The 13,370-nt window shown below is 39.3% G+C and overlaps 1 protein-coding gene across 4 annotated transcripts in view; it reads left to right on the plus strand.

Moving 5' to 3' along the window:
- Positions 1-1,624: 1,624 nt before the first annotated feature.
- Positions 1,625-13,370, plus strand: part of MSH4 (mutS homolog 4) — a 35,259-nt gene continuing 23,513 nt past the window's right edge. For 2 of the 4 annotated variants that reach the window (XM_081195482.1, XM_081195484.1), the window contains exons 1-5: positions 1,629-2,332; positions 3,905-4,069; positions 8,954-9,114; positions 9,718-9,828; positions 12,349-12,464. In XM_081195482.1, coding sequence (XP_081051608.1) covers positions 2,113-2,332; positions 3,905-4,069; positions 8,954-9,114; positions 9,718-9,828; positions 12,349-12,464 — 773 coding nt within the window. In that variant the 5' untranslated portion in view covers positions 1,629-2,112. Of the gene's footprint in view, positions 2,333-3,904; positions 4,070-8,953; positions 9,115-9,717; positions 9,829-12,348; positions 12,465-13,370 lie in introns of all 4 variants that reach the window. The other 2 variants (XM_081195485.1, XM_081195483.1) reach the window with 2 other exon arrangements.

Here is a 13,370-nt window from a genome sequence, read left to right on the forward strand (position 1 = left end):
AAGAGTGGTGGTTGTCTCCCTTTCCAGCAGTAGAAGAACTTGAGGAAGGACAAAATAATTTCACATAGTACATAAATTGTTGAAATTGCACCCACAAGATGTAGTGACGCCTGCTAACTTGGATAGCTTTAAAAGAGGATTAGACCAATTCATGGGTGGAGTAAGGCTATGTTCTTCCACAGTTTGAGATAGTATGCTTTTGAATAGAGTTGCTGTGGATTACAAGTGAGGAAAGTTCTAATGCTTTCAGGTCCGCTTGTGGGCGAAGAGGCATCTGTGCACCACGAGAGCAATACTGGGTTAGATGGACCTTTGGCTTTTATCCAGTTGGCCCTTAATTGAATATTATGGTTGCATCCTTGGAACTGCTTCTGAATAGTGTACATCAGAACTGGAAATAGGGCAGGTTGTATCCAACGAAGTTGTTCAGTTAGCACAAGCCTCCAGTGAGGCTTTCCCTGTGCTCTCCCAAATCATCCTCATAGGATATCTCTCCTCTCACTTGCAGGCCCTCTAAAATCTCCAGAGAAGATGTAGGGTTGAGCAGGATGAGAGAAAAGTCTTGTTGCACAAGGGGACATTAACACCTGTTACATTGGCTGCATCATTGATATTTTAGATTTGAAGTGAAAGCCAGACATTTTGGTACTAATTACAGATAAAGGACAGTGGTGCTAAAAATCTCTACATGTGTTCAAGAAATGAGAACCCCTTTGAGACACAATGTATCCTGAAGGGAAAAAAGAAATGTTAACCTGCTTTGAGGGCAGAAAGGCCAATGATTATGACTGAAATACCTAACCACTATCTCTAATGCATATATACCATCTCTACTGTAGTACAGTGGTACCTCGGGTTAAGAACTTAATTCGTTCTGGAGGTCCGTTCTTAACCTGAGGTACTACTTTAGCTAATGGGGCCTCCTGCTGCTGCAGCGTGATTTCTGTTCTCATCCTGGAGCAAAGTTCTTAACCTGAGGTACTGTTTCTGGGTTAGCAGAGTCTAACCTGAAGCGTCTGAAACCCAAGGTACCACTATACAATTTTTTTCTCTGTTCATCAGCTTCTCCTTGGCTGGTTTGCTAGATCTTTAGCTTGAATTTATGCTAACAATTCTTCATAAACTCAAGCCCCTATCTGCATCCCCCCCCAGCCTTTCTGTCAGATTAGTAGGCTGCAAGCAAATATTGTAGTGTAAATTGTAGTTATTTTGCTTGGTGAAACTGCAGGAAGTTCATGAAAGGGAAATTTCCTGGTCCTTCCCCTGCAGCCACTTGAGCCCCCCACCCCCAAATCTGGAAGATAGAACGATTTGAGTGAAAGCTGGGGCTGTTGGAAAAGGAGTGAGCATAGGAAACTCACACAAACTTGTGTTTTCAGAAAGTTTTCCCGTGCCACATTCTGCAGATAGTCATAAAGAAATTCCTCAGAAGTTTTTTTGGGGAGGAGGCTGCAGAGAGGGAATGGAAAATTACTTTGTGGGCCATTCCCTAAGTTGGGGACAGCCGACGTGCTGCCTTCCAAATGTTGGGCTACAATTTCCACCATATTTTTTTTACTACTTGTGATGCATGCGTTGTCCTGTACCCTTCAGAACATAACGAGTTTTCTTCATACATAAAGGTAAGTCCGTATGCTGTTAGGCGTATGAGGCAGGAAGAAATGACAGTCGGTCAAAGGGAGAAGCAGGCGCCGCCGCACTTAACGAACCTCTGACCGGCACTAAGGCAAAGCCATTGGGGTCACCCGCCGTCCCTGTGCGGCGCTGAAGCCTCTATAGGGATGGACCGTACCACCTTAAACCTGCACGCGGGGTGGAGGGGAATCACATTATTATTTTGCAATGCTCTCCATGTGGAGAGTGGTCGGAAAATCCCCTTAAAGAAGGAAACCAGAATGGCGTGGAGGTGTACTCGGTGTCTTTACTGTCGTTGACAGTAACAAAAACTACCAACCTTCCCCTCTCTCTGCTGGCTGAAATGGATCAGCCCGTTCAACCGTTTTTCCCGCCGTGCGGATTCCTGGTTCTATGCGAGGGGGAGGGATGAACCCGCGAGGGCTTCAAGGCGGGTTCTGGCTTCAGAATTGGGGAGACGTTTGAACAAGCCTCCGGATGGAGGAGGTTTCGGCAGCCTCCACCTCCTTCTCGGCTCCTTCCTCTTCTTCGCCTTGCGTGGAGCGGCGGCCCTGTGGCCTGCTCGGGTCGGAGCAGGCGCCTGCTGGCCGCGGCGGCGACCCTCCGTCTTCCTCGGACGAGCAGCCCCTTCGCCCTCAGAGAGACCGAGGCTCCCGCAGCGGCTTCATGGCGCCCTTCCTCTCAAGGGGGCTGGAAGGTGGGAGAGGCAGTTTCTCTCCTCTGGGTTAAAACAGACACGCCGTCAGCTTGAGTTCTGAGGGTTCAAAGGCAAAATAACAACTGGTTGTGTTGATAAGCAACCTAGGGACGTGTTCAGCTATGCCTCTCCTTTCCCAAAACCACCTCAGTTGCAGAGCTTTAAACTGGTTAAGTGCTGCACAATTCCAGATTTCGTCAATCATCTTCTGGCTCTTCCAGAAGACCCCATATTCTGGGTTTATTCACATAACTTGTTAAGATCTGCCAAGTTTTAATTTTGTGTGTGTGTGTGTGTGTGCCTAATGAACGGTAACACCGGGTCTTTTATTCATATATGCAGAAAAAGTGTTTTCCTTGGTTAAAAAAAAGTGTGTTTTGCTTTTCCTCTTTTCCCTAAGATGAGAATTTAAGATTTTTGTATTTGCAACAAAGCACTTTCTCTGTTTCCTCCCTACTGCCTTTCATTAACAATGGTCGCACATGAATCCAAACAATTCAAAAGAAGCTGAAAGGCATGTGAAAACTCCCCACATCTTTCAAAAATGTGTAAGATCAAACGGGTAGTAAATAATTATTTGAACATTTACAAATCCACTTCTCTGCACCTAAACACTCAATTCCACTATGGCTGCAATTGTTTCCAATGTTCTATTCAGAGAAAACCCTTTGAACTTAATGAACATGACTTAACAGTAGTTAAGCACAACTTTTTTTATCTGGGCCAGACCTTAAGAATAAAAATTTGCTTGCACCACACTGATTTTTTTATTTATTTTAAAGAAAAAATCTCAAAGCAGTTTGCAACAAATTGAAACATTAAATAAAACAATCCACAATAAAACAAATTCAAGCATCAAGGAAAATATATTGAATCCTTCTCTAAGTGGCATTTTGCTTTCCTCATATTTGTTTTCCTATTTAATTTATACAGCTGCTCCATAGCAGAAGTACTCTAGGAAACCAGTGAGGTATAGTGGTTAGAGTGTCGGACTAAGACCTGGGAGATAAGGGTTCAAAAATCCCCACTCTGTCATGCATATACATGTATAGGATTGCATTGTAAATCATACTATTCACCCACTCAAACCAATAAAAAAAACGCCAATGCTAAGGCTGTATTCCCATCCAAAATGATTTATTAATTAAGCCTATTTAAATACAGTTCAAGATCCAGTATATGTAAATAGTATAAAAGTCCAGAAATGAACTAATTTAGGATTAGGTGATTAGAAAATGGTAGAGGGAAAGGTACAATTATATATAACAGATAGGAGAAGCACAATTATATATAATAAATATATAGCAGGTACTTTTTTTTCTTGTGCAGAAAATGATTAATTTTTGTTAAAATGGGAATTGGTTATCTTGATTTTCCAAATATGTTTAGAACATCCTAAAATTATTTGTTAGGGTGATCATTTCAGTTACAGGTCTCAGAGTAATTTTACATTGAATTTAATAGGATCAAGATTGTTCTTACAAGCTACTGTTGCAGCTATCTCTGCAAAGCAAACATTGCAATCACTAATTCTAAATTTCTCTTTAAGAGCAATTCTTTTTTTTTTATTAGAGTCATACTTTGGAGACAAGAGTTCCTATGCAGAAAACATTAGCACAGTGAATTTGACAAGCTCTTCTTCAACCCGAGCTCTACATATTTCTCGAGTACGAAAAACACCTCTCTCATCAAGTAGAACAGGGTGCAGAAACGGGACTCCTTTTATGGGATATTCAGGTGAAGTTCACCTACTGTGATTTGTACATCTTAATATTTACACAGATGGGTTGTAAATACAAAAAAAAAATAGTTGGGGCAACACTACATGAATGGGCTTCTTATCTGTCCCCCACAGCCTCCCCAAATTCACTCTGAAGATGGTCCCCAGCCCTCAGGATAAAATTTTGGGGCTGCAGGGGGCAAGAGAAGAAGGGAAAGTCGCATTGCCCCAGTGGAAATCATTTCCGCTGGTGGGTGGCCACCATTGGACTCCATATTTGGTTTGATCATTTGTTACCCTAACTCATGGTTGTGCAAAAGAGATTTTCTTGAAGAATTTTCACAAATTCTGCTGTAAGGCATCAGAATGTAACTGTATCTTCAAGATGAGGTTAGGTTAGAAGATGTCTTGTGTGTTTCCATGATCAATATATCACAAAATAAATTGTCACATTTCTATGTAACAAAAGGTCAATGTTGTGCATTGGATAGAATGTTGAGGCAGCAGCACTTGCAGGGTCTTCTGCCAAATGGCCTAAGGCTTCTGTTGTTACCTTCAGGGGACAGAAAGAGTGCAGCAGTGCAGCAGCTCCCACAATGAGAAGTTAACTTTAGAAAAAACCCAGATTCATTGTTTTCCTGCTTTATACCTCATGAATTTAGAAAATGCAAATTTCAGACTTGGAGAAGAACATAAGAATTGCATTGATGGATCAGATTAAGATCTATTTAGTCCAGATACCGTAAATTGTGCTCGGACCCAAAACCTTTGAGAAGCTCACAGGCAAGGCGTAATGGTGATGACCTTCCCCTGCTTTTTGTCTCCAGCATCCAATACTCAAGGTTTACTGCCTCTTAACATGGTGCTTCCATTTAACTTGCATTGCCTCTCTTTCTGAAGTTGAGAGGTGTCAGTCTTTATGTAACAAAAACAGCGCCTTCCACATACCAGAAGGAGGTATCGCCAAGCTTGTGAGAAGTGCTAAATACAAAGCACTTTTAATTGTTGCAGGTTCCACTTCTCTTAAATACAGTAATACCTGTTGAGAAACTCTTCCTCCACTGATTTCTCCAAGCCTTTTCAAAGCCATATAGCTGAGGGCCATCACCACATACCATACTGGGCAATTCTGCAAATTTCTTACTTATTGTTGTGTAATGTATCTTGTGAACCTACTGCCAGTCTATTTCACTGCACATATCCAAATTCTATTTTTATGAAAGTGAAAAATAAGGTGGCCAAGTTTGCTGATAACACCAAATCATTAAAACGAAAAGTAAAAACAAAAAGGGGTTGTGAGGAGCTCCAAAAGGATCTCTCCAAATTGGGTGACTGGCATTAAAATAGGAAATACAGTGCAATGTAAACAAGTGTAAAGTGATGCATATTAAGACAAAAATAATCTAATTTTGCATATTCAGTACCAGTGCACACTTGAAATACTTCATACAGTTCTGGTTGCCACATCTCAAAAGAAAATTGTAGAGAAGAAGAAGATACACAAGACAGCCATAATGATCAGGAATCTATATCTACACCCCACCCCATGAAAAAATATTACTTCTTTCAGGCTTCTTAATTTTTTTAAAAGCGGGTAAGGGGAGTCATAGTGTGGAGACAGTTGACAGAGTGCAGTGTTTCTCTCATGATAACAGAACTAGGGGTCATTGAGTGAAGCTGAATGGCTGGAGATTCGAGACACACAGAAACAAGTATTTCTTCATATATTACATTATTTAATTCACTAATACAAAATGTAGTGATGACCACCAACTTGGAAAGCTTTCAGAGATGGTTAGACAATTTCATGGAGGTTAAGTCTATGCTCTAACTCCACTATAAGAGGCAGTCAATCAATCAACCTTTTTATTCGACCGTCAGTCAGAAAAAGATACATTTATCAATACACAATTAAAAGCTCTAGGGGGATTTTTGAACTTAGCCAACACTAACATGGGCTAGACAGATAGCCCCATACTATAAGAGGCAGTATGCGTGTGAATACCAGTTGCTAGGAATCAAAAGCGGGGCTAACATGGTTGCACTCAGGTCCTGTTTGTGGGTTTTTGATAGTTACTGTCAGAGTTATCTGAATACCTGTTGCTAGAGATCACATGCGGGAGGTAGCTATTCTGCTCATGACCTGCTTTTGGGCTTCTCTAGACATCTGTGAGAACAGAATGCTATACTAGATAGACATTTGATCTGATCCAGTAGAGCTCTTATGTTCAAATTTCTCTTTATGCAGTCTTTTCATCCACTCAGATCATCAATCAAGTAAACACCTGCTCAGCTTCAGCAAAGCCACAGCACCTGCATTCCTATCCTTTCCACCTTGGATCCCTTTCTACCCTTTCCCCAATTTTGTAGACCACTGTCATATCCTCTCATAATTATTTTTTCTGGACTAAGTTAAAATCTCAAACGCTAAAAAAAATTCCCACAGGAAAGGTCATTTTGGCCTTTATTGTTTTATCTGGCATTTTCTGTGTCTTCAGCTCCATGATACGATTTTTTAGATGGGCCCACCAGCACAGTCTACAGTATTCTAGATGTTGTCCAATGCAAAGATAGATACTATTAAATAGCTTACTGGTGCTCTGAAGACTTTACAGATTTCTGTTAGAAAGTCATTTCTCCTCAAAGTGATATCCTTGCATGTTCTGGTTTCTTAAGTTATAACCAAACAGTTTTGAGGCAGATATTTAGCATCTCAGGGAAATCTTACAAGTATTAAGACCAGAATTGTTGAAAAATTATGTGGCATTTCATTCTGTTATATTCTTGCATCCACCGTTGGCAAAAAATTAAGTGGACAGTAGAGGGCAGTGTAAAATTATATTAGAATGTTTTTGGAAAGTTACAGCTAGCAAACCTGACTATGGTTATAGTAGTTAACAACCACAACAAAGAATTACTATTTAACATATATTTTGTTAGGCTAGGCTATTCTAATGAAATATAATTATTCAATTATTGGAAGTGGGAAAGCAAGCAGTGTTGAATGCCTTCTCCACTGTATAGTATGCAAAAAGATAAATAAGAGGAGAGTTGACATTGATGAAGATGTTGACTGCCAGAATAGTGAGCATGATTCTGAAATTGAAAAAAAGATTGATGATGATATTACTTTCCATATTAACATTTGATTAAAAAGACTGATGAGTTCTCTAGTGTTGTAATCACCAACAGAACGTGTTTTTAAACAAAAGAAACAAACATATACTGATGTTTTGACTGGTGATTTACCGTTTGTGCTGTTGTAAGCATTATCTGCTGTATGACTGAACATGATGTGACAACTATCATTTAGGACATGTGAACCACATTGCATATACCAGTAATTTCTTAATGTCTATTTCTGGCCCTTAAGGTATTTTGTAATAAAAATAATTACCTAGACAATTCTAGGGATATTTTTGAAAATATAATTACATTAGAAACAACATCATTTTATTCATCATCTAAATGTTTTGTTAACTGACAGTTCCATTTTTGTTACTGTCACACTAGCATTTAAATGCCATTTTGTATTGGAGAATAGCATGAAAGGATTGCTTGAAATGCCACTTAATGGTCTGTCACTGATATGCAGTACCTTGTTTTTGCCTTTGCTTAGCAAAACTATGCCAGGAAGGGAGGAATGGTCACTTATTACAAATAAAAACTGCTCTTGGATTGCAGCTTGGTATGTGACTGGGCCTCTGGTATTGCATTTGACATCTACAAATCTTAGTGTAGTGGCACATACCATTCACCTGTTAGTAAAATTAGTTAGTATAGCACTTTGACAATAAGGTCACAAAAAGTATTAAGTTATTCAGATTTCCCTCAACGCCATTCACAAACAGTGAAAATTGTTTTGAGAAACAGCATCAGAACAATATAAAAAATTAGTGACTTTTTTGCAAATAAATGGCCAGCTGTTTCATCTCACAAACAGCATTCTGATAAACATTATGGGTCCAATTAAAGGGAGAAGCTGTGCAAACATACCTCTTCATGCATGTGGGAATGATTAGATCCCGTCCATTGTAGTGGACAGGATGCAACAGCCCTCGTATTTCAAAACTCCACATGTGCACTGACCTGTCTTCGGGGTTCTGTTTTCTCTTTTAAAACACACATAAACAGTTCTTACTGTAAAATAAAACAGAAAATGTTGGCATTATTTAATAGGCATTGGGGTCTAATAGAAAGGTTGGCATTAGTTTATGTAAGTAATGCAGAAACTTTATGAGTAATTTTCTGACTTAAAAATTATGGAGCACAGTTCAGCCACATTGGGTAATATTCCACTTGTGCAACAAATTTCATCTTGTGCAAATGGGAGTTCCCTTCCTTTATCCCTCCTTACATCCACTATGAACTCCCAAACTACTCTGGAGGTTTGGGGACCCACTGGAACAGGTTGGTGAGGACTGCCGCAGGAAGGAAGGAAGGGAAAATCCATTGGTACAATGTTGGACTCTGATCAGTGACCGAAATCAATCAATTCATTCATTCAATGTTGGGTTTTGCCCTCTGTTTTTAATGAGCAAGAAAAGCACATGCAGTGCTTAAATCAGTGTGACTACAAAACGCTTAATGTTAAAAACAGTTGTTTATAAAGTATATATGCCTAATAAGGTACTGCTTATGTTTGTCTTTGTAAACATTATTGTTTTACATAGATATGATATACTGCACACATATCTGTAAATGTTGCACCATGTGTGATTTTTCTCAAGATAAATTATTTTGGGCTTTTCAAAGTTTTGATATACCTGAGAGAAGCACATGCTTTAAACAGCAATATGAACAATCAAGTGTTGCTCGTAACAAACTCCATTAATTTTTGTAGAGCTAGAGCAGAGTTTAGATTAGGTCAGGTTACCTAATGTATCACACTGTTTTTACAGTTACATCATCTTCAGTCTCTGCTCACAATGCTGCATCTGTTATTGTGGCTGTAATAGAAGGGAGAGGTCTTGCCAGAGGTGAAGTGGGGATGGCAAGTATTGACTTAAAAAATCCAGAAGTTGTGCTATCTCAGTTTGCAGACAATACAACATATGCCAAGGTAAATCTGGATATATATTTGTATATAAACTGCTTAAGTCCCCCTTGCATTGAAGTCAATAGGTATTGCATGTACTTGGCATAGAATTACAGTCACTGACTCACTGGACAGGATTACCTAAATTGTTGCGTGTGCATAATGAAGCACACTCACACAATGGAACGTCCCCCTTCTCCCTGTGTGCCTCCTCTGCACTTGTTGCTTTCTTGTCCTAGATCTCAGCTTTGTCTGCCTTGACAGACCAAACAGAGATTTTGGAATAAAGGATCTAGAAAGCTACTCAAAATGACAGCAAGCCTATGATTCTTGATAACAACATGTTACTCAATTGCTACCATTCTCTTGCTCAGTCCCCCCTTTTCTTTTTCTTTCCCTCTGTTGACTCCCTGTGTCATATTTGAGATTGCAGTTTAAAGGGCAAATACTTGTCCTGTAGTTACACACTGTTGTGCACACTGATTATGTCTCTCTCTCTCTCTCTCTCTCTCTCTCTCTCACACACACACACACACACACACTTAAAAATAAATAAATAAATAAATAACAACATGTGCTATAAAAGCTGCTCATGTAAATATTTTTACCAAATGTTACTTTTTTTAGGTTATCACTAAACTCAGAATTTTAGCACCTTTGGAAATCATCATGTCAAATACTGCATGTGATACAGGAAATGCAACAAAATTGTTCAGCTTGATAACAGAAAATTTCAAGGTACATTCAAGGAACACTTATTTAACATATTATTTGACAAGTATTTGTGTGGTAGTTGTAGCCCAATTTCTTAAAGAAAAACCATTTATTTTCTCTGAATAAAACTAAAATTAAACCCTCATGGGGGGGGGGGGAATTGCATGTTGTTGTCACTTGCATAATAGAGAGAAAGATACAGTGGTACCTCGGGTTACATATGCTTCAGGTTACATACACTTCAGGTTACAGACTCCGCTAACCCACAAATAGTGCTTCAGGTTAAGAACTTTGCTTCAGGATGAGAACAGAAATCGTGCTCTGGCAGCGCAGTACTTAACCCGAGGTACTATTTCTGGGTTAGTGGAGTCTGTAACCTGAAGCATCTGTAACCTGAAGCGTCTGTAACCTGAGGTACCACTGTATGTTAAACAAGCCAGTCCAGCCTGGCAAAGCTAGCTGAGTGTGGGTCATTGGCAGATCAAAGCTGATGATGGCCAAGTCATTAGCCTAACAAAAGATGGGTCATCAGGAATTTCAGTGTCAGACAGCAAGGGAAGTGGAGTCCCTCCTCCAGCTGTGTGTTAGTGTGCAGAGACAAGACAATTTGGAAAAGGTTTAGGATTTCATTTTGACCTGATGCAAGGGAGCAGGAAAATCAGTTTGGAGTTTGCAAGCTGCTGAGAAAGTGGGCCAACATGGGACAGAGCATGGCTTTTTGCTGTTTTGGATACAAGACTGCTGCACCTATGCAAGAAGCAAGAGACTCTACTGGAATGTGAATGCTCTGAACTCCCTCCATCTAGATCTGGTTGTATATATGTGTAAATAAACCATATATTGTAAAGATACTGCAGTCTCTGATGTGCCTCATTTCCAAAGGACACACAGACCCTGCGTAAGTGCTTGGACCCCTGAAATCTTGCACCATTCAGGATATTGGGGTGGAATATAACACTAGTAACCATGTTTAGTCAGAGTGCAGTATATCCTCCTTTGGACCTGAAAAATACTCAGGGCAAACAGTGTGCATGGTAGAGAAAGCTGAAACCAGAGACAGATAGTAATGTACCGTACATTGCTGAAATGCATTGCTAGAAACAATAATATTTAGTCAGAACACAGCAATAATCAATGTGATGGAAATACTGAAAAAGAAGCAGAGAGCACATCCCTCCTATATCTTCAGAAAACAGTGACAGAAAAAAGTGTCATCTAGTTTATGGTTTGGTGATGAGAGGTACATGAGAAACACAACAGTAGAGCTGAGGGGGGAAATGAGCAGGACATGTGAACCTTTTACCATGGAATGTGAGATCACTTGTGGTATAGAACCACAAAAGACTGTAGTGCAAAACAGTGCACAAAACAGATGTGGAAAATGGTGCATTTTCAAAAGATGTGCAGAAGAGCTCATATTTTTTATTATTAAGAGAGGCTGTTGCTTTGTAAATTTAAAGCCCATTGTTGAAGTAGTTTTTTTAAAAAATTAAACAACAAAGTCTGCAGTCAGCCTATTCGTGTTCTAAAAAAATTCCTACCAACAACTTCTTCACTGATGACTCAGACTAATGCTTAAACTCCTTTGAAGCTAGCAATGTATTGCTACTAATTTCTCAGTTCAAACAACTGCAAAACATTTTGTAGTAACCATAGTTTAGAAACTATATTATGAAGGTGTGCAGGATTCACCTTGTGTTTCTAACATCTAGAAGCAGGCCAGTCTGTGTTATTCTGATTCAGCATGTTATTTGGATCCAAATCTGATTTGTTAAATCTTATGCTCTGCTATGGCTCCAATAACTCTAAAGGGGAATCTACAAACAGTTATATCTTTTTTGGGCAAGATTGCAGATAAAGGAGTCCCTTGAGAGTAGATTAAGCCTGCCAAATCTCAAACATTCATCCAGGGATTTTCATGTAGGAAACCATTGGGGTGGTATCCAATCAAGTGCATCTGCTAGCACAAGGACTTTTGGCTGTGCAATGGAACTTGCCCTCCTCCTCCTTCCTGGGGGTTCAAACTATGAGGGAGGTGCCCCAGGGTAAGAAACCTGCCAAAGTTTACACAGGAACGTCCAGAGGCTATTTGAAGGGGAAAGAGTGGTGGGAGGGGGAAAGAGCCATGATTTTTAATTATTGCATAGGAAAAATGAACAATTGGGAAAGAAGCAGGATACCTAATTAATTAAGTGTATTGACATTTGGAAGCTGTGGGAAAGTGTTTTATTTTAATTAGTTACTATTAGTTTTGCTATAATATGTTTATGTGTGCAAACCGTCTCAGGATCTTGTTTGATGAAGGGGCACTTAAAAATTGAATAAAATAAAAACGTAATCAAAGGCTTACAAAAATGACCCATTCAGTGCATATGTGTGTTTCTGAATCACACCCATAGCAAAATGCAAATATTGAGACTTGGGACTTTACAAGTAAATAATTCGCTTTGCTGCTTGAAATTATTAATTTCTTTAGAACATTGGAATGAAAGGTTCTACATATTGGAGCAACGTTCTGTAATCCTGCCTTTGCTTGTTTTCCAGAATGTGACTTTCACTACAGTCCAAAGAAAATACTTCCATGAAACAAAAGGCTTGGAATATATTGAGCAATTATGTATACCTGAGTTCAGCACTGTTCTGATGGAAGTTCAGTCCAAGTATGTATGTAAATAGAAATTACCAGTTTATCTTTGGATATGCCACATTTTTAGTAATTTCACAGTTCATAGGCTGGTCATCTACCTACAAGATTATTAGTCTACTGCTTTCAGACAGTGATCTAAATATTTTAAAATACTTATATACCGGTATGTTGATATAAATATTCCTCAAAACTTTATATATATTCCTTGTTGATAATAATGATTGATTTTGGCCCAATATGTTGGGTTACATATTATTGTATATTGGGTTGAAACCAAAGATACATGAGTAGAATTCTAGGGTTTTTCTACACACACCCTTCACCACAATCCCCTGGTACATCCTGAAAAGCAACTCCTGGAGGCAAGGAAGTGTTTGGAAGCATATAGCATATAGCACAGAGGATTGCAGTGGGAGGGTGAATCAGCAGGAACTGAGCTGCCTTGCATCAATGAAATCCCATTGTACTTGCCCAAAAGCAGGTTTGGATCCAAACCATTGTTTGCTTTCAACATTTCTGTAATCATTATCCCCGTTGAAACTGCATTTACCAACCAATTATAATTTGATGTTGTTGACTCTTACACCAACTAGATAAAATAATTAGAGAATGCGCTAAGGTTTTCTCCAAGCCTCTGCAATAGATTGGGGGCGGGAGGGGTTTTGGAGGCCGGGGGAAGAGAAAGAAGGGAATTTCTGTTGAGTTCTTGGTTCTTGTTTCACATGTGCAATGGTTTAGTTGGCTATAACCTTAACTCTGCATAAAGCAGCTTGGAGTATGTTCTGTTGGCTCAGTATAACCTTCTCCTTAATAATTGTGGGTTGGATTTATAGAAAGATATGATATCACACAACGTTACATGAAAATAAGGTTTATATAGAAATACTTCCAGGTAAATGTGTTTAGGATTAGAGTGTTA

This window comes from Podarcis bocagei, assembly GCF_964188305.1.
Source record: "Podarcis bocagei genome assembly, chromosome: 5".
Classification (NCBI taxonomy): Eukaryota; Metazoa; Chordata; class Lepidosauria; order Squamata; family Lacertidae; genus Podarcis; species Podarcis bocagei.